General features: G+C 39.0%; 1 protein-coding gene across 2 annotated transcripts; it reads right to left on the reverse strand.

The window, feature by feature from the left end:
• Positions 1–846: 846 nt before the first annotated feature.
• Positions 847–27424, reverse strand: PRR11 (proline rich 11). 2 transcript variants are annotated; one of them, XM_077745552.1, is made up of 10 exons: positions 27344–27424; positions 16499–16631; positions 13220–13370; positions 12856–12978; positions 9413–9673; positions 7326–7424; positions 6235–6347; positions 4583–4642; positions 4397–4493; positions 847–3353 (listed from the first exon to the last, which is right to left on the reverse strand). In XM_077745552.1, the coding sequence occupies exons 2-10, from the start codon at positions 16624–16626 to the stop codon at positions 3285–3287; spliced, it is 1101 nt and encodes a 366-aa protein (XP_077601678.1). In that variant the 5' UTR covers positions 16627–16631; positions 27344–27424; the 3' UTR covers positions 847–3284. The 2 variants fall into 2 exon arrangements, with proteins under 2 accessions (XP_077601678.1, XP_077601677.1); XM_077745551.1 differs by lacking the exon at positions 27344–27424 and adding an exon at positions 23608–23682.
• Between the last annotated feature and the right edge of the window lie 267 nt (positions 27425–27691).

Raw genomic sequence — 27691 nt, forward strand, 5'->3', positions numbered from 1 at the left:
AGCCTGTTTCAGTCTGTGACTTCCTCTCTCTCTGACCCTCCCCTGCTCACGCTGTCTCTCTCTCTCTCTCCTAGAAATAAGTAAAACATTTAAAAAAAAAGAATATTCATAATGGCATACATGATTCATAATAGCCAGAAACTATAAACAACCCGAATGTCAATTAACAAAAGAATGAATGATAACTAAATTTACACAACAAAAATAAGTGATCTATAGGGTAAAAGTATAGATATAAAAATAAGTAACATGGTTGAATCTTAAAAATGTTATTTGAAAGAAGGCAGAAACAAAATATATAATGTATGATTCTGTTTATATAGTTCAAAAGCAAGGAAAATAAACCATTGCATTTAGGGATGTATACTTAGAGGGCAAACGCAAGGAAATATTAATTTTGATTTGATTTGATTTTTTTAAGTTTATTTATTTTGAGAGAGACAAAGATAGTGTGAGTGGGGCAGAGGTAGAGAGACAGGGAGACAGAGAATTGAAAGCAGAGTACAACTCACAAAACCGTGAGAAATGACCTGAATCAAAACCAAGAGTCAGATGCTTAACTGACTGAGTCACCCAGATGCTCCATGGAAGTATTTATTGTAACAAGCATATCAGTAGTTACTTTTTGTGGAGAAAGATTATGTTAGAAGAGGGAGACAAGCAGACATTTGTAATGTGCCTTTCTTGGTGGTTACATGAACATTTGCATTAACATTTGTTAATTTGTGTATTGATGTTTTACACATTTTTCTGTGTTATATGTCTAGTAAAAAACATTAAATGAGAGGAAAACCAAAGGTTTTTAAATTGCTTTTTATTTAAAAATATAACCAGAGGTACCTTGGTGTTTATACTGTCTGTTTGTTATTCACTCTGAATATAAGCATTGAAAGTATATAATTAGCAATAGTTTAATGAAACCATAGCATTTATAGGATTCTCAAATGGACACAATATATCATAAAAATTAATAAAAGACATAAAAATATGTCATAAAAATTAGTAAAAGATACAAGGTAGAACACATTTTAATACTGGTACAATGGCAAAAGCAGCTTTACAAATGTTTATTATATAGGATTTCTATAGCAATTTTTTATGACCCTTTATTCCACAAGAGTGATCAAATAATCACACAACTTTTTTTAATTTTAGAGAAAGAGAGAGAGAGAGAGAGCATAAGCTGGGGAGAGGGGCAGAAGGAGACAGAGAGAATCTGAAGCAGGCTCCACCCTCAGTGCCGGGCTTGATCAGGGGCATGATCCCACAACCCTGGAATTGAGTTGGATCCTCAGAAGACTGAGCCACCCAGGTGCCTATCAAGTCATTTCATTTTTAAAAAAATGTTTAATGTTTTTTATTTACTTCTGAGAGAGAGAGAGAGAGAGACAGTGTGAGCAGGGGAGGGTCAGAGAGAGAGGGAGACACAGAATCTGAAGTAGGCTCCTGGCTCTGAGCTAGCTGTCAGCACAGAGCCGACACGGGGCTTGAACCCATGAACCGTGATACTATGACCTGAGCCGAAGTCGGACGCTCAACCGACCGAGCCACTGAGGCGCCTCTCATCAAGTCATTTCAATCAAATTGAAACAGTACATGCTGGTTTATCAATATAAGCATTTTAAGTGCCCCATAAAATACTGTTAGAAATACTCCAATGTTTTATTCTCAGTGATCATTCCCTTTATTCTTATATATAATATAAATGTAGCTAGATTTTTTTTTCTAACTAGAAGCAGGTATGTTTCTTAACTTTATTACCTGCTTAATTTTCATTCATGAATGTGTTATATACATAGGTCTCATAAGAACAAAACATCACCCTCAGGTCTGCTTTCCAGTCTGGTGACACAACACTCTATTCGGCATCTCAAAGCAATATTTATCTGTGGAAATATAGGCATTTCTGGGAAATAACTAACATATCTTTTTTTAGCCTGTGCTAAATAGGAGATATTTCAAGGATATCATCTGTGTAGCTGCTTCCTGTCAGGCTAGAAAGTTCAAGGAAGATCTAAAACCCCTGTTTTCCTATCCATGGGCAGCTGCTATCCTTATTCTTGGAACTGCAGGGGAGGTTATCAGCATCAAAGCTAATCCTTGCCTTCAGTCACAGGATCTCACTCTAATGATTAAAGTTCCTTTTCCTCTTTGATACTTAACACATTAGTTATGGGGTTCCTAGTTGTGTCCAATGTTAAGTAGACATATCTGACAAGCCGGGGGCTCCCAGAAATACTTGGCAACTTTGCAGGGGACTGACCGATAGTATTACCAGATAAAACACAGAATGCCAGTTAAATCTGAATTTCAGATAAATGATGAATACTTCTTGTAGTGGATATATCTCCCATGAAATATCTGGGACATCCTTATGCTAAAATAAACTATTCATTGTTTAACAGGACATTTAGCATTTGTAATTGCTAAATCTGGAGTGGCAGGAAAGAACAAAAATCCAGTGAGGTGTGCATTATTACTGTTATTGAAACAAGAGGCTGTTGAGGACAGGAATTAGGTCTCACAGTGAATCTGCTATGGACTTCAAATAATCCTTGGCAGGCCACTGGGGAAAATACAAGGTTCATGTTGAGGTCCTTGTAAAACTTATATTTAGCTGCATGAATGTGGACAGCAAATATCAAAGAAAGGAATATCTCAGACTTCAGTGAGCCAGATAGAATTGCCTAGATATCATTCCTAAAGGCTAGAAATGATATGTTCTAATTTTTAAGGTTATAAGGTTATATTGGACATTTTGCTTCGAATCCTTTTGGAAAGGTTTGGGCGGGGGCGGAGGGACTTACCTCTTAACTTTCTGTTTACTATCAGACTTTTTTACTGATCAAGTCTGTAGCACTTAGTGAATGCATTAGCTTTCCGGACTGAAACACTTTTTTTTTTAATTATTTGAGGATACGCAAGATGAATGGGAACCAGTTTACTTTCTTAATGCTATAACTTCTTGTGTACAAATCTGTTACTTAGTTAAATTTGAACAACCTCTCCAACCTTAATTTGGGTAATTCCAGGATAAACATCACTTTGGGAAATTGCATTTTCCTATCTGTTCTTTTATTATTGACCATGCAAACTAAAAAATAGCCAAAAACCCACTTTGTATCATAGTATGTATGGGGGCTCCACACATACTTTAATTCTTCAGAGGGAATGATATATTAGTATAATTATTTATATATACTCTACTATATTAAAAAAAAGGATTGGGGTGATTTTATCTGTGTATTTTATGGATTATCATATGTTGTCAGGATGAGTTGGCCTCAATTTTGTTCATCAAAGCTGCTTGTAGGAAGTGGCAGAGTTTGAGTTGGGCTTCTAGGGTGAGCCATCTATGGGGAAAAAAAAGTCCCAGTTATAATATGAATTATGTTCCTGTGGCCAACACAGTTCTCCTTCCTCACTAACAGAATCCAGTTTTTGTGTAGGGCAGCAATGCAGTCAGACTTTAAAAACCACTTTTCCCAGTTTCTTTCACATAGTCAGAGGTTCCTGGACAGCACCTTCTGATGAGGGGTAGCTTAGCTAGCACACCCTTTTGCCCTTTGCCTTTTTTTTTTTTATTTCTGAGGAAGAGAGAGAGAGAGAGAGTGTGTGAGCAGGGGAGAGTCAAAGAGAAAGGGAGACACAGAATCTGAAACAGGCTCCAGGCTCTGAGCTGTCAGCACAGAGCCTGATGTGGGTCTCGAACCAATGAACCGTGAGATCATACCTGAGCTGAAGTCGGACGCTTAACTGACTGAACCACCCAGGTGCCCCTGCCCTTTGCCTTTCACCTTATCTTGCCTAGAATGTGGACATCAGGCTTCAGGAGGATACGAGGCATTCTTCACTATGGGGCTAAAAGCCACACCTGAAGGTTGGAAGAGCAGTGGGGGCACCTGGGTGGCTCAGTCACTAAAGCATCTGACTCTTGATTTCGGCTCAGGTCATGATCTCACGGTTTGAGCCCCATGTGGGACTCTTTACTGACAGTGTGGAGCCTGCTTGGGATTCTCTCACTCCCTTTTTGCCTTCCCCCTCTCACTCACATGCATGCACTCTCTCTCAAAATAAATAAACTTAAAAAAAAAAAACCCTTTAGAAGGGTGCCTGGGTGGTTCAGTTGGTTAAGTGTCTGACTTCAACTCAGGTCATGATCTCACAGCTTGTGGGTTTGAGCCTGGCATCGGGTTCTGTGCTGACGGCTCAGAGCCTGAAGCCTGCTTCAGATTCTGTGTCTTCCTCTTTCTCTCTGCCCCTCCCCCACTCATGCTCTGTCTGTCTCTCTCTCAAAAATAAATACACATTTAAAAAATTTTTAAAAATCTGTTAGATTATGATCCTAAATAAATAATTTTGACGGAAACATTTTTTTTAACCCCTAAAGGCTTACCTGAAACTTTCTCCTCAAGGCCCGGGTCATTACTGGAGTCAGCCCAGTTCCTGTTTCCATATTTTCTTTATTAGTAAGTGGGGTTCCACCTGGGCTCCTGCAAAGATAATGAAAATATTACAAGCTATGTTATATGCCAATTTTTCAAGTGGATTTAGAAAGCATAAAGATAAGAGACAGTATTACCTTTCTACATTGACTTTTCTAAGTAGTTTCCGCAGATCTATCTGGCTTTTACCAGGAGTACTGATGAAATAAAATATAAAAGTTAGAGCTTGCCAGGTTTTATCATTTTTCCCAAAGCAAAGCAGTCATTCTACAGGCAACATCCTAGAAAGTAGTTCTATTTGTTATATTAAAAAATAGCAGTAGAGGGGAGCCTGGCTGGCTCAGTTGGTAGAGTGTGCAATTCTTGACCTTGGGGTTGTGAGTTCAAGGCCCACTTTGCGAATGGAATCTACTAAAAAAAAAAATAGCAGTAGATGCTGATAGGAGCATAAGGTGATATAATCATCCTAATAAGTAATATTTCTTGTAATTATACATACGTATGTATGTCATATATGTAATTATACACCTATGTCTCTGTCTCAGGGAAAAACTCAGCTATTCACACAGATGATGGACAAAGATATTCACTGAAGAAGTAGAAATAAATCATAACCTAAATGTCTCAAAACAGCAGTTTACCTATGAAATTTAAATGTAATGAACTGTATATATTAAAGAAGCCAAAATGATGATTTAAACTGATTTTTAGGGTGCCGGAGTGGCTCAGTCGGTGGAGTGTCTGATTCTTGATTTCAGCTCAGGTCATGATCTTGGGTTTGTTAGATCAAGCCCCATGTCAGGCTCTGTGCTGACAGCGTGGAGCCTGTTTGGGATTCTCTCTCTCTCTCTTTCTCTCTCTCTCTGCCCCTGCCCTAGTCGCTCACACACACACACTCTCTCTCTAAATAAATAAATAAACTAAAAAACAAAAGACAAAGAAAACCAAAACTTTAAACTGATTTTTAAGGGGCGCCTGGGTGGTTCAGTCGGTTAAACTTTCGACTTTGGCTCAGGTCATGATCTCACAGTTAGGGAGTTCAAGCCCCGCACTGGGCTCTGTGCTAACAGCTCAGAGCCTGGAGCCTGCTTCAGATTCTGTGTCTCCTTCTCTCTCTCTCTGCCTCTCCCTTGCTCATGCTCTGTCTCTCTCTCTCTCAAAAATAAATAAACATTAAAACATTTTTAAGAAAACCTGATTTTTAATAAGATGGGGAAAGTTCTTGACACATTAAATGGGAAACGCCTTAATTGTATGTACAATATGATCATACACAGGTACACAAACAAATAGTGCACACAAACACACTTCATTGATTCTAAGATATACTAGTTTTCATACCTTATTATTTCTGAAATTGGACTGCTTTTACAATTCTTGATAATATTTCTTTCCCCCATCCACTCTTTTTTTTTTAGTAATTTTCTGTGCCCAACATGGGCCTTGAACTCACAATCCTGAAATCTAGTCTTGTGTGCTCTACTGACTGAGCAAGTTAGGTGCTCCCCCCACAAATCCACTATTAAATCAATGGTGTATCTTATAATAAACAGCATCATGAAATGGAAATAATAGAATAGACACCTATACAAAGACTAGAATGAGGAACAATAATATGTTAACAGTGGTTATCTTCAATCATACAGTTATTTGAATGATTTTGCTTTCTTTAAACTTTTCTGTGGATTTCCATTTTTCTACAATGAGCATATATAACTTTAAAGTTAGAGATAAGCAAAAAATAATTCTTTTAAGTAACACTAGAGCATAACACAGTACAGTTCCTTACATTAAGACATTTGTAACTCGAGTTGATAGCACTTTGGAGTTGGGTTTTAGGGTGACATGCTGCAGGTCAGAGACAGTAACTAGTGGATTCCGGGTCTTTGGTGATGATACAAGCTTTAAATAAAAAAGAGACAGTATCAAAACACACTTAAAAATATAATTCAAAATGTGAAACAATTGCTGAAACAGTGAATATTTGAATGCTGAATATGTATAAGATATATCTACTATTCTACTCAACTTTAAAAAAAATTTTTTTTTATGTTTTTTAAAAATTTATTTCTGAGAGAGAGAATGAGAGAGAGACAATATGAGCAGGGGAGGGTCAGAGAGAGAGGGAGATACAGAGTCTGAAACAGGCTCCAGGCTCTGAGCTAGCTGTCAGCACAGAGCCCAACGCGGGGTTCGAACACACAGACTGTGAGATCAAGACCTGAGCCGAAGTTGGAAGCTCAACCAACTGAGCCACCTAGGAGCCCCTACTCTGCTTAACTTTTATTCCAAAGTTCAGAGTATGTCTCTACCTCTTTAGACTAATGGATAGTAGATAAAACTGAGGTTTCATCTCATGGAAATCTCTGCTCCATGAGAGCCAACTGGAGGAAGAAGCAAATGCTCTGGCTGAAGCATAAAAGAAGAAAGAGAGGCAGAGGTCCAAGTAAACCACTAGCTTGTATACCCATGAGCCACAGGTACAGAATTAAGGAAAGCCAAAGGCCAGGAATACTGGTACCAATTGTTGGACTCTATGCTTACTTTCTAGAGCTTGATTCAATGGATTTAGAACATTCATTGCCGTTTGATTGCAATGACCACTTTTGAGACTTGACTTGCTCATACCAAAACAGTCTCTTTTGATCCTTTGCTCTGAACCTGTAACTTTTGGGACTAATTCTATTTTCATTTGTGGCTGAATGTAACATTTGTACAATAAATTCTCTCATCTACAGTCTTAGCTGAACCAAAAAAACCCTAAAACATCAAATACTTATCACAGAATGGCTTCTATACATAAGACTTATGCTTATTTTCCAGAAAGGGACAGCCAGGTTAAAACCTGAAAGACCGTATGTATGGTCAGTGACATCTTACCTTCTTCCTTTCATCAAAACACTGTATCTTCTTTAATTTCACAGTCAGTAGATCTTCAACTGTTATTTGCATGGGTCCATCTTTTTTTAATGGTCCAGCCTTAAAATACATGGAGAGGTTACAATTCAAATTATAACCAGGATATCTAGTCAAATGAAAATCCAAATCTAGTTTTTTAAGGCTTATTTAATGGAGTGTCTGGGTGGCTCAGTTGGTTAAGCATCCAACTTTAACTCAGGGTTCATGAGTTCGAGCCCAGTGTCAGGCTCTGTGCTGACAGCTCAGAGCCTGGAGCCTGCTTCGGATTCTGTGTCTCCTCTTTCTCTGCCCTCCCCCCTTGTACCCTGTCTCTCACTTTCTCTCAAAAATAAATAAACGTTAAAAAAATTTTTAAAGGCTCATTTAAATATTAATGGCTATTTACCCTAGGAACCTATTAAATTCTTTCCATTCAATCAAAAATGATGCCTTTTTCAGTACCTATGGATGCTAATGATATTACAAAGTATTTATCAAAATGTAAGGCTTTGATAGTAAGTAAGATGGGCTAGTTCCCTGCAGCTTCCTCAGGAGTCACTATAAGACAGGAGTTGAAAGGGTTCCTCAGGGGCACTGAGGTGACTCAGTTTGTTAAGCATCCAGCTCTTGATTTAAGCTCAGATCATGATCTCATGATTTGTGGGGTTGAGCCCCACCTCAGGTTCTACACTGACAATGTAGAGCCTGCTTAGGATTCTCTCTCTCACCCTCTCTCTTCCCCTCCCCAGCTCACGAGCTCTCTCCCTCTAAAAATAAATAAAAAATAAACATTAAGAAAAAGAAGTTCCTCAAATCAAAGTGAAATTTTGCTTGAATTACCTAAAAAGATGACTCAGTTCCCATAGAACAAGAATGTATAGTCAGAGAGGTATACATTATGGCAAACAAAACAATAGGGTCTGGGTTTAACTCAGCCATTTTAAACCAAATACATCTGTAGTGAAAATCGAGCAGATTTTAAAACAGGGTCATGTTTATCTTGGTGATTCACAAATATTCTGATCCCCTTGGCAGATAAGTAATTAATGGACACTGGGTCCTCCAGCCTAATGACACTATACTTTGGATCTATCATCTCTTTTTATTCTGACTTTACTAAGCCATCTTCTGTTCTTAAGTTGGTTTATGAGAATCCATTAGGAATATTCCAGTCTACTGGGTTTCACTTATTTATCCTTAAAAAAAAAACCAAAAAAACAAAAAAAACCCAAAAAACACCTGGCCGCCTGGGTGGCTCAGTCGGTTAAGTGTTCGACTTTGGCTCAGGTCATGATCTCACGGTTTGTAGGTTCGAGCCCCATCGGGCTCTGTGATGACAGCTAGCTCAGAGCCTGGAGCCTGCTTCAGATTCTGTATCTCCCTCTCTCTCTGACCCTCCCCTGCTCAGGCTGTCTCTCTCTCTCTCTTTCAGAAATCAATAAAACATTAAAAAATATCACTTTTATTTCTAAATCCAGCTTTTGTGAGTTCCTATGTGCCTGAGTTTTTAAAAACATAATAATTGACATAATTAAGATATGGAACCAGAAAAAAAAAATGTGGCTTTCCTCTAAAGGCCCTTAGCCTAGTCTTAAAAGTCTGCCTAGCTTAAAAAAAAGGGGGAGCGTGGGGCGGGGGGGTGGTGGTGTGCCTGTGTGGCTCAGTTAGGTTAAGTGCCAGATTTGGGCTCAGGTCATGATCTCACAGTTCTTGGGTTTGAGCTCTGCGTTGGGCTCTGTGCTGACAGCTCAGAGCCTAGAGCCTGCTTCAGATTCTGTCTCTCTCTCTCTGCCCCTCCCCAACTCTCACTCTGTTTCTCTCTCTCTCAAAAATAAACATTAAAAAAATTATTTTTAAAGNATTAAGACATTTGTAACTCGAGTTGGTAGCACTTTGGAGTTGGGTTTTAGGGTGACATGCTGCAGGTCAGAGACAGTAACTAGTGGATNCTCACTCTGTTTCTCTCTCTCTCAAAAATAAACATTAAAAAAATTATTTTTAAAGGCTGCCTTGCTTTACTCCTACATTATGCATTGACCAAAACACATTATTACTGGGTTATTTCCTACCTGAAGTGCTTTAGTGCGATTGGATTTTCTGAGCAGCAAAGGTGCTATAGGTGGTGGAGGTGGAGGGAGAGGAGGAGGTGGAGGGGGTGGAGGTGGAGGTGGAAGAGGAGGAAGATGGGTGGCTGGCTGTGGCAATGTGGGAGAAAGTCCAGCTCTAGATTCTCCAGGGATGGTTGGAGCACAGGCAGGCACATTTGTAAGTTTACCACTTATGTGACATGTTTGACTACAGCTTGGGCAGGAAGAATTTTCCAAGATGGTCTGTAAGAAAACATATTTGGCAAAGGAATAACAGATTAATTTGGTTCTTAAGGCTCAGAGTCATCAAGATAATAGCTACCATGCATTGAACGCTTTCTCAGTATACTAAGTGTTGTATAATATTTTCTCATTTATCACAAGCTCATTCATTCATTCATTCATATATTTGTTTTGTGTGTGCTACATACCAGGGACTATGGGTACAATGTGAATCCTGTTTGTCATATCATGGAGCTGACAGTCTGGTAAGGAAGACAGACATTAAACACACACATACTCAGAACAAAACAAAATAATGCTTCAGTGAAAGCAGTGAATTGTATTTTGATCATGAATAGCGAGAAACCTGGGGAGTGATATTTAGCTATAATCTCAAGAACGAATTGCAATTTATCAGGTCTCAAGGGAGATAAGGTCTGGGGAAAGAAAGTTCTTGGGAGAGGGAAAAATACTTAGTGCAGCCAACACTACAGTTTACTCAGGGAACTGATAAAAAGGCCAAGGGAATAGAACATGAACGTTATGAGCTGAATTGTATCCCCTACTCCCTTCCCCAACTCATATGTTGAAGCCCTAATCCCAGTACCTCAGAATGTCTTTGGAGATAGGCCCTTTAAATGATTAAGTTAGGGGTGGCTGGTGGCTCGTTGGGTTAAGCATCTGACTTTGGTTCAGGTCATGATATCACAGTTTGTGAGTCTGAGCCCTGTGTTGGGCTCTGTGCTGACAGCTTGGAGCCTGGAGGCTGCTTGGGATTCTGTGTGTGTCTCTCTCTGCCCCTCTCTTGCTTGTGCTCTCTCTCTCTCAAAAATAAATAAATAAACATAAAAAAAGAAGGAATTAAGTTAAACTGAGGCTATTAGGGTGAGCTCTCATCCAACTCGACAGATGTCCTTATAAAAAGAAGAAATTTGAAGACACAGGAGAAACATCAGGGATGTGTGTTCAGAGAAAAGACCATTTGAGGACACGGTGAGAAAGCAAGCTAAAAGAGAGGCCTAAGAAGAAACCAACTCTGGCAACACCTTGGTCTCAAACTTCTGGCCTCTGGAACAGTGAGAAAATAAATTTCTGGTATATAGACCACCTGGTCCGTGCTACTTTATCATGGCAGCCATTGCAAGTGAAATTAGTTTCCTATGGCTGCTGTATCGAATTACAACAAACTTCGTGTCTTAACACAATTGAAATTCAGTGTTTTTAAGTTTTATTTATTTATTGTGATTTATTTAAGTAATCACTACATCCCATGTGGGGATCGAACTCACAACCCTGAGATCAAAAGTTGAATGCTCTTCTGACTGAGCCAGCCAGGTATCTCTGAGATTCATTTTTTCACAGTACTAGAGGCTAGAATTCCAAAATCAAGGTGTCAGCAGGGCTGTGCTACCTCTCAATGCTCTAGGGAAGGATCTGTTCCTTGCCTCTTCCTGTTTTGGGTAGCTGGGTGCATTCCTGGGCTTGGGGCTGCATCATTCCAATCTCTGACTATGGCCCCACTGCTTCTCTTTTTCTCCGTGCATGCTCTACGCTGTGTCTCTTTTATAAAGATATTTGTCATTGGATTTAGGGTCCACCCAGATACTAGTTTATGATCTCCTCGTCTCCAAATCGTTAATTTAAGGGGTGTCTGTCTGGCTCAGTTGGCAAAGTATGCAACTCTATATCTTGCGGTGATGAGTTCGAGCCTCATGCTGGATATAGAGATTTCTTAAAAATAAAAGTCCTTAATTTAATTACATGAGTAAAGACCCTTTCCTCAAATAAGGCAATATTTACAGGTTCCAGAGATTAAGACTTGGACAGATCTTTTGGAGGCCATCAATTCAGCCTGCTACAGATGAAATCATCTCATTTTATAGATGAGGAAACTGAGGCCCAGAGGAGTGAGATGATTTCTTCCTCTGTCAAATTCATCTTGAGGTATAAATTCTGGGAGAAGGGTTGTAATCCCAGAAATTTCACTCCAAAATGGTAAGTGCAATGTTTATTTTTTGAGTTTTAGATGTTGGGATTAGGGGCCTTGTTTAGGGGACTTTGGAGACAGTGGATGTTTATAGGTTTTTTTCTGCCTATATCAGTCAAGAAAATAGAAATCATCTCGAGTATTTAAAATAGGGGGAAAAAGGGGCGCCTGGGTGGCTTAGTCGGTTAAGCATCCGACTTTCGCTTAGGTCATGATCTCGCGGTTCGTGGGTTCGAGCCCCGCGTCGGGCTCTGTGCTGACTGCCAGCTCAGAGCCTGGAGCCTGTTTCAGTCTGTGACTCCCTCTCTCTCTGACCCTCCCCTGCTCATGCTGTCTCTCTCTCTCTCTCTCCTAGAAATTAATAAAACATTAAAAAAAAATTATTAAAAAAAATAGGGGGAAAATAAATTTAAAAAAATAAAAGAGGAAGAATATAATGTAGGCAGTTGGTTACACTGGCGATGAATGAGCTGAAAAGCATACAGGGGACACTGAGGCAACTCAGAGATTAGCAACAGTAGAAAGCCATGAATACCCTGAGGCTGGAGGGATAAAGGGAAGAGCAGTATAACATCTCTGGAGGTGGGAGAATCAAGAAACAGGTAGACTTACCTGGAGGGAGCTAGAGTGAGAGAGACAACAGCAGCCATCACTGGAGAATTGCCCAGGGCAGAGGATGAAGAGGGAAAACACCCCCCAGCCTAGTCTCTCCCCCCAGCCTTAGTCTCTCATCAATGTCTTCCATTAGCCCAGCACAACCAGGAACCACGTGACATGGAGCTCAGGGAAATACAGCCTGAATGCATTAGTCCCCCTGCAGTACACAGCAGAGCCTTGAAGCCTAAGGAATGGATCTGAGGACACAGAGCCCCAAGATTAGCACTTGCCTGTACCCATCTCTCCTTCTGGCAAAAGCATAATGGAATTTCTATGGAGGATAATGCCTGCCTGCCTTCCTTCTCTAATTCTGGATTTCTTTTTTATTTAATAATACCAACATTCAGGGGCCCCTGGGTGGCTCATTTGGTTGAGTGTCTGATTCTTGATTTCGCCTCAGGTCATGATCTCTTGGTTTCTGGGCACGGAGCCTGCTTGGGATTCTCTCTTTCTCCCTCTCTCTCTGCCTCTCCCCTGTTCTTTCTCTTCCTTTCTCTTCCTCAAAATAAATAAATAAAACTTAAAAACAAAATAAAACTAAACAAAACCCAACACCAACCTTCACAGCTTCCTGGAGCTTGCACAATTCACTTTCCAAAATGCAAAACCGTTGTTTTAGACTGTGAAGTTCTCGGTGACAGGAACGGGATGGAAAGATGGTATCTTTCAATACTTCTAAACTCTGAAATTCAAAAATAAACAAGCCTGAATTCTATAAGCAACATGATAAAAACAAGAAAAACGAGACAAGAAAGTGGTTTGATGTATGTTTTACAGAAGCAAAGGCATACATGACTCCATAATTTCATCTTACCTGAGCTTAGCCTGAGTGCTGTGCTGACCTGAGCACACAGACATGTGAACATGCATACCAAGTATGTAGAAAAACCATATTGCTGAAAATAAGTATGTCAAACCCATACCTGGGCCATGCAGTTCTGGCACCAGTTGTATATAGACCACACTCGATTTGTCCAAAGTTTAACTGTATCTTTGATATTGGGAAATCTGAAGTTCCAGGATGTTCTTGGCCAGCTTCTGCTAGGGGGTATAGCTGCTGAAGGAGTAACCACTCTGTAGGAAAAACAAAACCAAATAAGTAAGAAACTTCTGAGTTGGAGTAACAGCCTCTATTTAAATAAAAAGCTAGTTTTATAGTAGGACTCAGGAGCAGAGACTACCTACCTAAAGCCAAATTCTTCAGTAAATTCTAGAGTTCCAAGATCCACAAATTATTTTGTGGAGTACATAGACAGTAATAAATAAAATAAATAGTAAATAAAGAGGCATCAGTGGGGCACCTGGGTGGTTCCGTCGGTTAAGCTTCTGACTTCGGCTCAGGTCATGATCTCATGGTTCATCATGGTTCATGAGTTCAAGCTCTGCGTTGGGTTCTATGCTGACAGCTCAGAGTCTGGGGCCTGCTTCAAATTCTGTCTCCCTCTCTGCCCCTCCCCTGCTCATGGGCTGTCTCTCCCTTTCAAAAATAAATAAACATTAAATAAAAGAAGAAGAAGCATCAGGGATTCAGTAATGAACAAAATAGATAGAAACCCTGCTTTCAATGAACTTACATGTCATGAAAGAAAGGTACAAGTAAGTAAATAAGTAACATATATGGGTTGCTAGATAGTGACTACTATGAGGAATAGGATATACAAAGAGAGAAACGTTGGGTGGAGGTGAAATTATAGGTATGGTGGGCAGGGAAGTCTCACTGAGAAGGTGACTTTTGAGAAAAAAAAAAGACCTTAACAAAGTAAAGAGGCTAGCAATACAGGGGTGCCTGGCTAGTTCAGTTGGTAGAACATGCAACTCTGTTTTTTAAGTTTATTTATTTATTTTTAGAGAGAGAGGGAGAGAGAAAGGGAGAATCCCCAGCAGGCTAGGAGCTGTCAGCTGTCATCATGAAGCCTGATGCAGGGCTTGATCCCACAAACCATGAGATCATGACCTAAGCTGAAACCAAGAGTCAGCCACTGAGCCAACTGAGCCACCTAGGTGCCCTGAGCAAGTGACTCTTGATCAAAGGATCAATGGTCATGAGTTCAAGCCCCACTTTGGACATGCAGCCTACTTAAAAAAAATTGAAGAAGCCTGCAATACAACTAGCTGTGAGAAGAGCAAGGGTAATAGTAAGTGCAAAGGCCCTGAGATGGCGTCTTGTCTGAGGTGTTTAGGGAACAGCAAGGAGGCCAGGATGACTAGGGTGGAGAAACTAAAGGGTAGGGGATTAAGAGATAATGTCAAAGTCAGATCACAAAGGGCTTGTAGGTCATACAAAGGATTTTAATTTTTACTCTTTTCTCTATCTCTTTTTTAAATGTTTTTATTTTTTATGTTTTTATTATATCTCTGAGAGAGAGAGACAGCATGAGGAGGAGAGGGTCAGAAAGAGAGAGGGAGACAAAGAATCGGAAACAGGCTCCAGGCTCTGAGCTGGCTGTCAGCACAGAGCCCAACGCAGGCCTCGAACCCATGATCAGTGTGATCGTGACCTGAGCCGAAGTTGGACGCTTAACCGACTGAGCCACCCAGGAGCCCCTAATTTTTACTCTGAGAGAGAAAGACATTAGAGAGTATGTATGTTTGTATGTATGTATATATGTATGTACTGAAATGTAATCTCTACATCTAATATGGGGCTTGCACTCAGAACCCCAAGATCAAGAGTCACACGCTCTTCTGACTGAGCACGGAAAAGATGTTGGAGAGTTTTAAGTAGAGGGGCAATTTAACATGATTTTTAATAGGCTCACGTTGACTACTGTGTTGAAATAGGCTGCATAGGGCAAGGGCAGAAGCAGGAAGACCAGTTAGGGGCTGCTTTCAATATTCAAGAGTGATAGAGAAGAGTTAAGATAATATCATGATTAATGCTTTATTTAAACTCTTTTCTGTAAAGAGAGTTATAACAACAAAATGTATAAAGTATGTTATTTTGAAACTCAGTAGCCTCGGTTCCTATAACTTAAGAGTCTCTTTCAATAGCACATCTAAACCTAAGTCCCAGAGAATAACTGACCAAACCAAAACTAAGATTTAAATTCCAGTCCTATACCCCTCTTTCACCACTTAGCAGATTTACACGATTAAATTGACTAGGGAAGGAGAAAATTGTCAATCTGTGCATCTCCCATACAATTCTCTGTGATTTTTACTCTTGAACTACGTTTGCCACATAAAATTCAGAATGCTCAGTCAAAAAAATTTATTTTAACATTTATTTATTATTGACAAACAGAGAGAGACAGAGCATGAGCAGGAGAGGGGCAGAGAGGAGGGAAGACACAGAATCCAAAGCAGGCTCCAGGCTCTGAGCTGTTAGCACAGAGCCCGATGCGGGGCTCAAACCCACAAATTGCGAGATCATGACCTGAGCGGAAGTCGGACACTTAACCAACTGAGCCACCTAGGTACCCCATCAGTCAAAATTTTATTTCAGATGAAGTTTGAATAATTTTTTAGAATAAGTATATTGCAAATGTTGCATGGTACAATATTAAAAAAATTATTGTTTATCTGAAATTCAAATTTAATTAGGCATTCTGTGTTTTTATTTGCTAAATCTGGTAATTCTGATGTGGGAAACAAACGCAAATGAAAAATTAAATTTTCTTATTGCCTACAGTCCATTTATAAGTTCTTGAAATAGACAGAATGACCTTCCTCTGGGAGCTCAGCTGGCAAAAGGCAGTCTTAGCTTAATATTATACTGACCTCCCAGGATCCTGTAAGTCTTCTTTAGCATATGAAAATACTTATGGAAACTTCCTTTATTTCTACTCTCCCAAGATATATGTTAGCAATCATTCTCCAAACATACTGCCTGCTGATACACATCTAAAGATCTCACGACTATGGTTTTAGTAAGATAGTTAGTAAATGACCTTAACCTAAAAGCAGCTAGTCCTTCAAGGTCCTGAAAACCTTGTTTCCAAATTTCTTAGAGACTTATGCTATCCCTAACCCCCTACCCACTTGAAAGTATACAATCTGCCACCCATCACAACACCGGTGACAGCTCTTTCTGCCCATGGGTCCTGTCCCTGTGGTTTAATAAAACCATCTTTTTGCACTGAAGAGGTCTCAAAAAATTCTTTCTTGGCCATTGGCTCTGAACTCCAACATTTTCCACTTCAATCCTATCCTTAACAGATCAGATTTTTAATATTATTTTCTGCTCGACATTTATACCTTACCTTTCTGGTGAGGGTGGCTGAGGAGGAGGTGTAATTAGCTTGGGCTCAGAGTGAGAGGCTTCTCTTTTTTTGAATAATCTTTTTGCTTTGGCTTTTAACTTTCTTCTTCGTTGCTTGAACTTGGGCATGATTTCTGTAGAGAAAAATTTTTTTTTACATTTTTAAATTTTAGAATAATATATACATATAGAAAACGCACAAATCTTAACACTACAGTTCAATGAATTATCACAAAGTGAACACACCCTTGTAACCAACCTTAGGAAATACATTACTACCAGCATCCTGGAAGTCCCTGAAGTGAAGAAAAATGGAAACCCAGATTTGAAGTATCTTTAGAGAGACTCGGCTTTGGCATTACATTACTCTCTAATATTGTGCTTGTCTTGCTTTTCTTCATTAAGTCAAGTGTATTTCCCTTTCTTATAACAGAGAAAATGGCTATAGTTGGTATTAAAAGTTTCTTTACCAGTAACATTTACTGAGCATCCACTGTGATAGGTGGAGTTGGTAGTGGAAGAAACAAATTTAACCACTGAATGTCCATTTACTTTTACGCACCTTCATGTACATTTTCTCAGTGAATCTTCACTGAATAAATCCTGCAAGGTTTTATCCTGGGGAAGAGGATTTTTATTCCCCTTTTTACATTAGAGTAAACTGAGACATAAAAAGATTAGATGATTTGCCCAATGTAATGCAGTAAATAAGTAAGTCTAGAAAGACCATGTTCTTTCTAATACTCTATCGTGCAACAGTAGATTAAATAGGAGATATACAAAATCTAAGACATGGGGGTTTTAAAACATTTATTTTAAAGCATTTTAAAACATCATCTAGTGTTAGCTTTTAATTTAGATCCTTTTCTAAAGAAAATGAAGTCAGAGCTAGTTCGATAAGAAGAGCTCTGCTGGTTTCAATTGTTGCTACCTGAAGAACAAAGATGTCCTTATTCAAGTAGCAGAAATAAAAATGGTCTCAAGGGCTGGGCCTCCTTCCCTTCAAACTTACATTTGAATAGGAACAATTGGCCTTTAAAATACACATTCATTCCACTTTTTTCATCCAGTAACCTTTCAATAATTGGTATGCAGCTCTAGGCTTGCTCAGCTCTCAGATTGCACTGACCAAAGAAACCCAGCCTTTTTACCCGCTGTGGATTACAAAAACAGAAGTGGGTTACTGTAGTTACCAAGAGCTTTGGATTTGCAGAGGGCACCCCTAATGGCAATGGGTGACAGTGCATTTTATCAACAGCTCTTTTAGGAGTAAAATTTCCTTATAGTATCTTATTGAATCGATGCCAGGTTTCAAACAGAGTGTTTTCCTTAGTTGTTCTTAGAGGCTTGGGAGACATACTGAAAAATAGTTAGCTGACTTCGCCTTATCACTTATATCACTTCTCCTTCCTGCTGAAATAATGAAAGGCCAAGCAAGGATTATTAACTACAAAGGATGGCTAAAGGACTCATTTTTTTAAACACATTTAAAATAACACAAAAACCAAATTACTCTGAATGAAGAGGTTTAGGGAAGCCTCAGAGGAAGCAGCAATCTTGTGGTTGCCTGAAAAGAAGATTAAACCTCATCAAACCCATGCCCACAACTTTCTATGGAGAAGTGTCACTGGGAACCTCTCTCTAAGGTGCAGAGTTCATTGGTTGAAATCCCCAGAATCTGAGACTTCCAAGGTAACCTCCTCTTTTTGTCTTCAATCTGCCCTCCCCTACACAGCACTCCCCCTTCTGTTCCCTCTCTCCCTTTGATATCTTTTGTTAGACATCAAACTGACACAGAGAACTGGCTTCCTGCCATTTTTCCCCCTTATACTCACCAATCCCTTAGTTATAAAAATAGACTTTAAAGAGCTGGACATTCTGGTATAAACTTGGCTCTATACCTTTATCTCCACTCAAATGGTGTGCTGGGGTTAGTGTCAACTGCTACATTTTCAGGAAGTCTGCGAGTTAGTTGTTAAACACATCCATCATTAAAATTAAATTATATAAACTTATAATTAGATCATTTATATTAAAAATTTTTTTTAATGTTTTCTATTTATTTCTGAGAGAGAGAGAGAGGCAGCATGAGCAGGGGAGGGTCAGAGAGAGAGGGAGACAAAGAATCCGTAGCAGGCTCTAGGCTCTGAGCTAGCTGTCAGCACAGAGACTGACGCGGGGCTCGAACCCACGAACTGTGAGATCATGACCTGAGCCGAAGTGAGATGCTTAACTGACTGAGCCACCCAGGAGCCCCCTAGATAATTTATATTTAATATGGTAATAAATATGATGCAAAACTCATCACTTTCTAATGATTTTACTATTATCCATGCTTTTGAGGTTATTCACCTTATTGTATCTTTATAGTGAAAACGCTATAGAATGTTCTTTTCTTTCCAACCCCATTTTCAATGACTTCATATTGAAAACTTGAAATTGCCCATGATGGGAGTATTTAAACGATGGATATCAAAAAACACTACAGGGGCACCTGGGTGGCTCAGTTGGTTAAGTGACCAACGTTGGCTCAGATCAGATCATGATCTCAAGGTTCATGAGTTACAGCCCCATATAGGGCTCTCTCTTGTCAGTACAGAGCCTGCTTTGGATCCTCTGTCTCTGTCTCTCTGTCTCTCTGCTTCCCCCCTCCCACCCCCAGCCTCAAAAATAAACATTACAAAAATTAAAAAAACAACAACACTACAAATCAGGGCTTGATTCATTTTGTTGTTGATTGTTAAGAAAGTGATAAAGAAAATGTTAATAATGCAGATTAAATTTAAAAGCATATCTTGTCTGTAATTGTTACATTGTGAATAGCATTAAAAAATTGAGGAATATTCTAGTATTTGAAAACTAGTATTTGATTCATCAAAGTGGCTGCTTATAAAACTGAAGTGAAGATCCAAAGAAATCTTTGTGTTTCACTTTATCTTACTCCGTAGAATAATAAATGAAAATATCAGCTGCCATTCCTATTAGGACTATACTTGTTTATAAATTGCAACCATAGGTTGGCTACAGATACAAGAAGTCTGTAAAAATCAACAATAGTATTCTCTGAAAATCAGCTGTATATGAAATTTACAAGAAAGAACATTATAGGGCACCCAGCTGGCTCAGTAAGTTGAGCATATGATGCTTGATCTCAGGATCATGAGTTCAAGCCCCACATTGGGTATAGAGGTTACTTAAAAATAAAGTCTTAAACAATAATGCAGTAAAGAAATAAAAAAAATTATAAGCCCATAAAGCAAAGAATGGGAGCAGACTATGACAGATGATGAATATTGACTAAATTATGGAAAATGGAAAGCAGATGGATGAATGGCGAATAACTTGGCTGATTAGAAGAGAGCTGAGGCCTGTGGTAGGGAAACCAACTGGAAGCAAGATAATTTACTTTAAGGAGATTCTGGACTTGAAGTTACTTTGCACCTTTTAAAGTTTAAGTTGGGGTTAAAATAGGTTTAATTAAGTCATTATAAGGATTGGATAGGCTTCTGGAGTCTGTCTTCCAGTCCTCTTAGCCAGGCAGTTCCTGGTATTTATGTCCTCTCCCAAAAGACGGATAGGTTTATTCTCTGGAGAAGTTGAACCATAGGGGTGCTGAATTGTGGGCCATCAGGCATAACAATAGCAGAGTCATGTGTGTGTCATCATACAGAAGATATGGGGTTCTTGAACTCAAAAGTGAGACTTTCAATTGGCCTCCTCAGCTCAGCTCCCAGAACACAGGCCACCAATTTTAATTTTCTCACTCAAACCCCCATACCTTTCATTCCCCTTGCAGAAGGCGAGAAGATTCCTCTCCAGGGAAATTGGCTGCCCAAAGAAAAAGGACCTACAGATAATGACATTTAGGGACTTCCCAAAATGGCCGAGTTCTTGATCATTTACCCACTGTGGTATCCACAGGTTGACGAGATCCACCTACTGTACTTCGAGCTTCCAATTTCATTTTTTTGTGCCTTCCTCTGGCATATAACAGCAGAAGAATATCAGTCATTTTAGGAAAGTCTCTAACATGAAAGACAGAGGCCAAAATAAAAAGAGGGGGAATAAAAGTATTTCCATTTCAGAGGAAATGGAAAGAATATAGGAAGCAGAAGAAAACTTGAAATTTTTCAGAAAATAAGCTATTGTAGGGACACCTGGATGGCTCAGTCAGTTAAGCGTTCGGCTCTTGAGTTTGGCTCCAGTCATGATCTCATGGTTCAGGAGATTGAGATTGGCGTTGCGCTATACACTGACAGCATAGAACCTGCTTGAGATTCTTTCTCCCTCTGCCTCTCTCTTTCAAAATAAATAAATAAACTTAAAAAAGAGAGAGAGATGCTGTATTCATGAAACAAGAAGGATGAAAAAGAAACTCTTAAAAATTAAAAGTAGTAGATATTTTAAAAACATATTACAACAGTTGGAAGATAAATGTGTTAGGAGAGAACAGAGAAATGGAGAGAATTTTATCAAATGAACAATATAGAAATATTCCCTAGAACTGAAAGATTTGAATTTTCTGTTTGAAATGGTCCACAAAAGAAGATCCACATTGAGGCATGCCATCACAAAAATAAAGAGGAGATTCTAAAGGCTTCACAAGATAGAAAACAGTATAGATACAGAGGACTGAGAATAGAATGGTATCAGACTTCAACAGCCACCCTTCTGAAGGAAATGTTTTCCATCCTGGAATTTTATACCTTGTCAAACTTTTAGTCAAGTGTGAAGACAGAATTAAGATAAACAGTGGCAATTTCCAGGGCAATAGTGACCAGGAGTCCTTGGAAGACAGCTTTGAAGCAGAACTAGGGCAGGAGTCAGCAAACTTTTTCTGTAAAGGGCCAGATAATAAATATTTTACGCTTTGTAAGCCACCTGGTCTCTGCCGTAACCACTCAACTCTGCCACTGTAGCATCTAAACAGCCATGGACAGTACTTAAAACAAATGAGCATGGCCGTGTTCCAATAAATTTTTTACAATAAATTTTATTTATCGCCACTGAAATGTGAATTTCATATAATTTCCATGAGTCACAAAATATTCTTCTTTTGATTTTTCTTCAATTATTATAAATTGTATAAACCATTTTTAGGTCATGAGAGCTACAAAAACTAGTTTTTAAAAAAAATTAAAAAAATTCCTGTCTTAAGAGCACACACAGCCAGTGAAGCGAGCAAGACTGACAGCAGGCATCAGTAGCATTGTCTCTAAGGGGCAAAAAGGGAAATGAATAAATTACTTAGTGTATTGACCTTTCTGAGCTGAGTTTACTGTTCTATAAATTTGGGGTCAGATTACTGATAAATGCTTTTTAAAAAGCATTTTAAAATGACTAGGAAAAAATTGTAAAAGAAAAAATGTAATCATAGTAACACTACATGTTCAGCTATTACACAATATTTAGTAGCATAAACAGTGATTATTTATTTAGCCAAAAATATGATATAGGTATATTGTAAAGATAGGAGAGAAAGTGGAAATCAGCAGTTATCTAATTTATATAAGTGTTTAACACTGAAGAGAAAGAAGGAAAGGAAAGATGGAAGGAAGGAAGAAAAGAAGAAAGGAAGGAAAGAAATAGTATTGTAAAAAGCATGTCTTTTAGAAATATGGAGGTAAACAGAAACAATTACAAGAATGGATAGTAATTGTCTTTGGCAAGTGGGAGTCAGGATTATAAAGAGATGATTCAGAGGACTGCTATTTGTTTGTTTCTAACTATAATAAGACTTATAGTAGTATCTGACAATTAATCTCTGGTATATATTATATTTTTATTTAAAAACTTAAACATATATTTTTAATGTTTACTTATTTTTGAGAGAGAGACAGAGAGAGTGGGAGTGGGAAAGGACAGAGAGAGAAGGAGACACAGAATCCGAAGCAGGCCCCAGGCTCTGAGCTGTCAGCACCGAGCCCGATGAGGGGCTAGAACCCACAAACCGTGTGATTATGAGCTGAGCCGAAGTTGGACACTTAACCGACTGAGCCAGCCAGGCGCTTCCCCGCCAAAAATTTTTAAAAATGTTTATGTAGTTTTGAGAGAGAAAGAGAGCATGAGTGAGGGAGGGACAGAGAGGGAGACACAGAATTTGAAGCAGGCTCCAGGCTCTGAGCTGTCAGCATCAGAGCCTGACCGGGCCTCAAACCCACCACTCATAAGATCGTGACCGGAGCCAAAGCCAGATGCTTAACCGAGGCTGAGCCACCCAGGCGCCCCTCTGGTATATATTATTAGCTAGAAAAATAGAGTACTACCATTCTGAAACCGAGCCATCTCTTCCTAGAACTTTGGTGGTTGTACCAATGCCCATTCATTCAGATTTCTAAAGAGTCCTATATAAGCTGATGTATGTCATTTTGGAGATAATTTTTCAGTGAAAAAAATCTAGGAACTAAATCATATTTTCTCCTTTTTCTTCTGTACATGTGTGTGTGTGTCTGTGTGTTTCTGTGTGTGTCCTGGGCTCTGGGTCATTGTTACTCTAATAACCTTTTAATTAAATACAGTAATTGGCACATGCAGAGAATTGAGAGATATGTCACATCTGTCAGGGTAAAAAGGTTCAGTCTGAGATAATTCCTAGATTAGTGTTCCATTCAAAAGTGATAACTGTTCTTTTAAAAATGAAAGATAATGACTTCCTACATCAAACAAGACAGAGAACTCAAGCTGAAGTTTGTTTTATAATCATTGCTTTATTAAAAGCATTAGGTATTCTGTAGAGGATAATTACCTGAATGAATCTACAGCAGTCTTTGTAGGTTAAAACACATATCCTTGTCCCTTTCCAGAAAAGTAATGAGACCTACAAATTCTTTTTGCTGGAATAAGTGGGATTCCAACTGCTAACACTAGATAGAAGCTCATTTTTTTTTCATGACTACTCAAAGCATTTTTCCTACTTTTTTATTTAAAAGTACTATTCCTTCCTTTTTACCTGCCTTGTTTTGAAAAGACTTTAAGGGTGATTAAAAACAATATTACTAACACTCACAAAAAAAGGCAGATGAGGAAATGAGGATTCTCCATTATAGAATAAAATATATAATCTGTATGTTATATATATTATGCTTATATGCATGAATTTGAAATACTTACCTGATTCATTCATCCTGTCCCTCCTCTTTCTGTCTTGTAAGTTCACTTGCTTCTGCCATCTTCCCCTAAAATGCTTTTTGTTTTAGTCTATTTTCTCCTACTCTTTTTATTTTGAAAAATTTCAAACCTTGACAAATTTATTAGTATCATTAATACTTGTATGTCATCACCTGAAACAAATGTAACATTATGTGTCAACTATACTTCAATAAGAAATAAATTAAAAATATAAAAATAAAAAATAAAAAATCATTCATTCTGGAAAAATATACTTGTATACTATTCACCTAAATTTGCCAATTTGTTATCTTTTAAAAAATTTTTTTAAACATTTTTGTTTATTTATTTTTGAGAGAGAGACAGAGTGTGAGCAGAGGAGGGGCAGATTCCACAGAATCAGAAGCAGGCTCCAGGCTCTGAGCTGTGAGCACAGAGCCTGAAGAGGGGCTGGAATCTACCAACTGGGAGAGCATGACCTGAGCTGAAATCAGATGCTTAACTGACTGAGCCACCCAGGTGCACCCCCCTTTTTTTCTAAGTAGGCTTCTTGCCCAGTGTAGAGCCCAAAGTGGTGTGAATTCAGGACCCCAAGATCAAGACCTGAGCTGAGGGACTCTAGGTGGCTCAGTTGATTAAAGGACAGACTTTTGATTTTTCTCACCATTCTTGAGTTCAAGCCTTGTGTTGGGCTCTGTGCTGACAGTATGGAGGCTGCTTGGATTCTCTCTCTCTGTGCTCTTCATGTGCACACTCTCTCTCTCTCTAAATAAGTAAACTAATTAAAAAAAAAAAAAAAGACCTGAGCTGAGATCAAGAGTTGGTCGCTTAACCAACTGAGCCACTCAAGCGCTCCTCCGTTATCTTTCTTTCTGTATAGGTGTGTGTATAGTGTATATTATAAATAACACATGTAATAAGAATCTGTAAAATATAAATTTATATTTTACATATTATACATATATCATATATTACATACACACCCACCCCTAAACCAAAAGACAACAATTGATGAATCTAGGTAAATAATATGAGCATCAATTATACTCTTCTTGGAAATTTTCACAAAATCTGAAATGTTTCCAAAAAATATATAATATATATACATATATCTAACTATACAGCACATATATATACACAAATAATAGTTTTTAGTTTTTGGCTGAGTGGAGTTAGTTGCAGACATTATGATACTTCACACCTAGATACTTGAACTTGAGTTTCCTAACATGGACATGGATATTCTCCTACAAAACCATAATCACAGTCAGGAAGTTTAATCTTGATGTTATCTAATAAGCAGTCCATAATTATCTCAGATCATGGCCTGAACTGAGATTAAGAGTCAGACACTTAACACTTAACAGACTGAGCCACCCAGGTGCCTTGTTGTTGTTGTTGTTGTTGTTTTGCATAAAACTATTTGAAGGTTCCTTATCATCCCCTGGATAAATTAAATTCCTCACCATACTTTTAAGATGGTCACTTTTAGGGGCATCGGGGTGGCTCAGTCGTGTAAGCGGCAGACTTTGGCTGAGGTCATGATCTTGTGGTTTGTGGGTTAGAGCTGTCAGCACAGAGCCTGGAGCCTGCTTTGGATTCTGTGTCTCCCTCTCTCTGCTCCTCCTCCATGCATGCTCTGTCTCTCTCTCTCTCTCAAAATAAACATTAAAAAAAAAGATTGTCACAATTTACTCTGATGGTCCTTTGCAGCCTCATCTTTTCTAGTCATTAGCAGTTTGTACTTCAGGTATAGCAAACACCAAATAATATACTTTCTATAGTCTTTCCCCATGCTTGGAGTATCCTTCTCCTCCTCCTTTTTTTTTTTTTTTAATATTTATTCATTTTTGAGAGAGAGTGTGTGAGTGGAGGAGGGGCAGAGAGAGAGGGAGACACAGAATCTGAAGTAGGCTGTATACTCTGAGCTGTCAGCACAGAGCCTGACGTGGGTCTTGAACCCAAGAGCAGTGAGATCATGATCTGAGCTGAAGTCAAGACACTTTACCAACTGAGCCACTGAGCCACCCAGTCGCCCCATGGGGTATCCTCTTTCAAGTCAATTTACATCGCCTTCAAGATACTGTTACTTTTTCTCACAGATATTTGTTGAGTGCTGATAATCCACCACGGTAGGTAGGCGTGGTAGGTATTGGGACACAATTCCAAACAAGGCCAACATAGTCTCTGTCTTTATGGAATTTATACTGGCTGAAAACGTCATCTCTTTTGTGCTTCTATAAATTGTATACATGTTCTTATTATAGCATTTATTATATTGCATTGTAATTTGTGTTTGCATGTTTGCCACCCAGCTGGATTGTGAGATTTTCAAGGTGAGAATAAATTTTACTCATCTTTGTTTCCCCAGGACCAAGACGGTAGCAAGCACTAAATAACTCTCATTCAACAAATGAATGAAATAAATCATTCCTGCTAAGGGTTAGCTAACAAGAGGTCTCCTTTTTAGTTAACGAATATGCTTTAATACAATTAAATTTTGGAAAATCTCTTAGTGAGGGAGGTTTTTAAGTTCTTTAAATCATACCATCCCTACATATGGTTAAGGATGGCTCCAAAACTATTCCCAGTATGAAGTTTAAATAAATAATAGAGTAAGAATTTCAGTATTCTGCAGTAGTTGGCACTGTTCCTTCTATTAAAACCCTACCCTAGGGGTGCCTGTGTGGGTCAGTCTGTTAAGTGTCCAACTTTAGCTCAGGTCATGATCTCGGTTCCCGAGTTCATGCCCTGCTTAGGGCTCTGTGCTAACAGCTTAGAGCCTGGAGCCTGCTTCAGGCTCTGTGTCTCCCTCTCTCTCTGACTCTCCCCTGCTCACATTCTGTCTCTCTCAGAAATGAATAAACAAAAAAATAAATTAAAAACAACAACTCCACCCTATAATATGAAAACTGCTGTTGGTCAGGAGGTACTTCCAAAACTGTGACAGCAACGAAAATGAAAACTGCATTTCATTACGCTCTTTGTAAAAACACATTTTTATGGAGGTTTCTTACACTTTTCCATAAGCAGCTTTCAGTCAATTTATCAGTTTCCTCGACCAGTTTATTACTCTTGAACATTCATAAGGCTACTTCTGGTACTTGGTTGTATTTAATTTTGTTTTACACTGTGCAACATTGCCTTTTTAGTTTCTGTCTTGTTTCTCTACCGAGATTGCAGCTCCCTAAAATGTAGTTCAGCACGGTATTAGGCACAAGTAAACAGGGCACACTTTACAAATTGACACTCTCATAAAACGATAGACGATATTAAGAGTTTATCAAGCAACATAGTAATACTCGCTATCAAGTAACGTACACTCTCAAATTTTAACGTGCATAAAAACCACTAAGGCTGAGGATCTTGTTAAAATTCATATTCTGATCAGCGGGTCTGGGTGGAGCTCGATAATCTGCATTGTTAACAAGCGCCCCAGTTATGAAGATGCTGTTGGTCTCCGGACAAAAGTGAATAGCAAGATCTAAAGGAACGTGCAAAAGGAAGGTAGACGCTTTGCTCCAAAACATTTTGCAGAGCGTTAATTAAATGCAAGCATGGTTAGGATGGAGCCAGGCCGAGCATTTCTTACCCACCCTCAAACTTCCTCTTCCCAGCTGCATCTCCCCGAATACAGCCAAAATCCCCACCTCCGTAAATCATAAGAACACAAGCAGCAACAGGCCCAGCTACGAAAGATGCGAGCCCAGCTAACAAACGGAGATCTCCCTGCACTTACTAGTCTAAGAGCTCGGGATTAGATGCAGTCCGGGTAGTGGCCGCTCCCTCGCCAAGTAGAACAATTCAAAATTAAAACCTTATCACGGAGGGGCCAATCGTAGCCAAGGTCTCTTCACGATTCGCGCTCTCGGTACTGTAGGAGCACAGACTGGTTTGTGATTGGTTAAGATGTCACCAAGCACTGGCCAATGAAAGCTGAGGCGCTTCTTGTATGAATAAGTGGAAGGCGGGAGCGAAGGGGAGGGGAAGCAGGAGACCTAAGAAGGTGTGTCGTGTACCCTATGCTATTTGTGGTAGCTTTTGTGTAATTGGTTGGCTGTCTTCCGATTATACCAATCGCAATCTC

This window comes from Crocuta crocuta, unplaced genomic scaffold (assembly GCF_008692635.1).
Source record: "Crocuta crocuta isolate KB4526 unplaced genomic scaffold, BGI_CrCroc_1.0 scaffold333, whole genome shotgun sequence".
In the NCBI taxonomy this organism is placed as follows: Eukaryota; Metazoa; Chordata; class Mammalia; order Carnivora; family Hyaenidae; genus Crocuta; species Crocuta crocuta.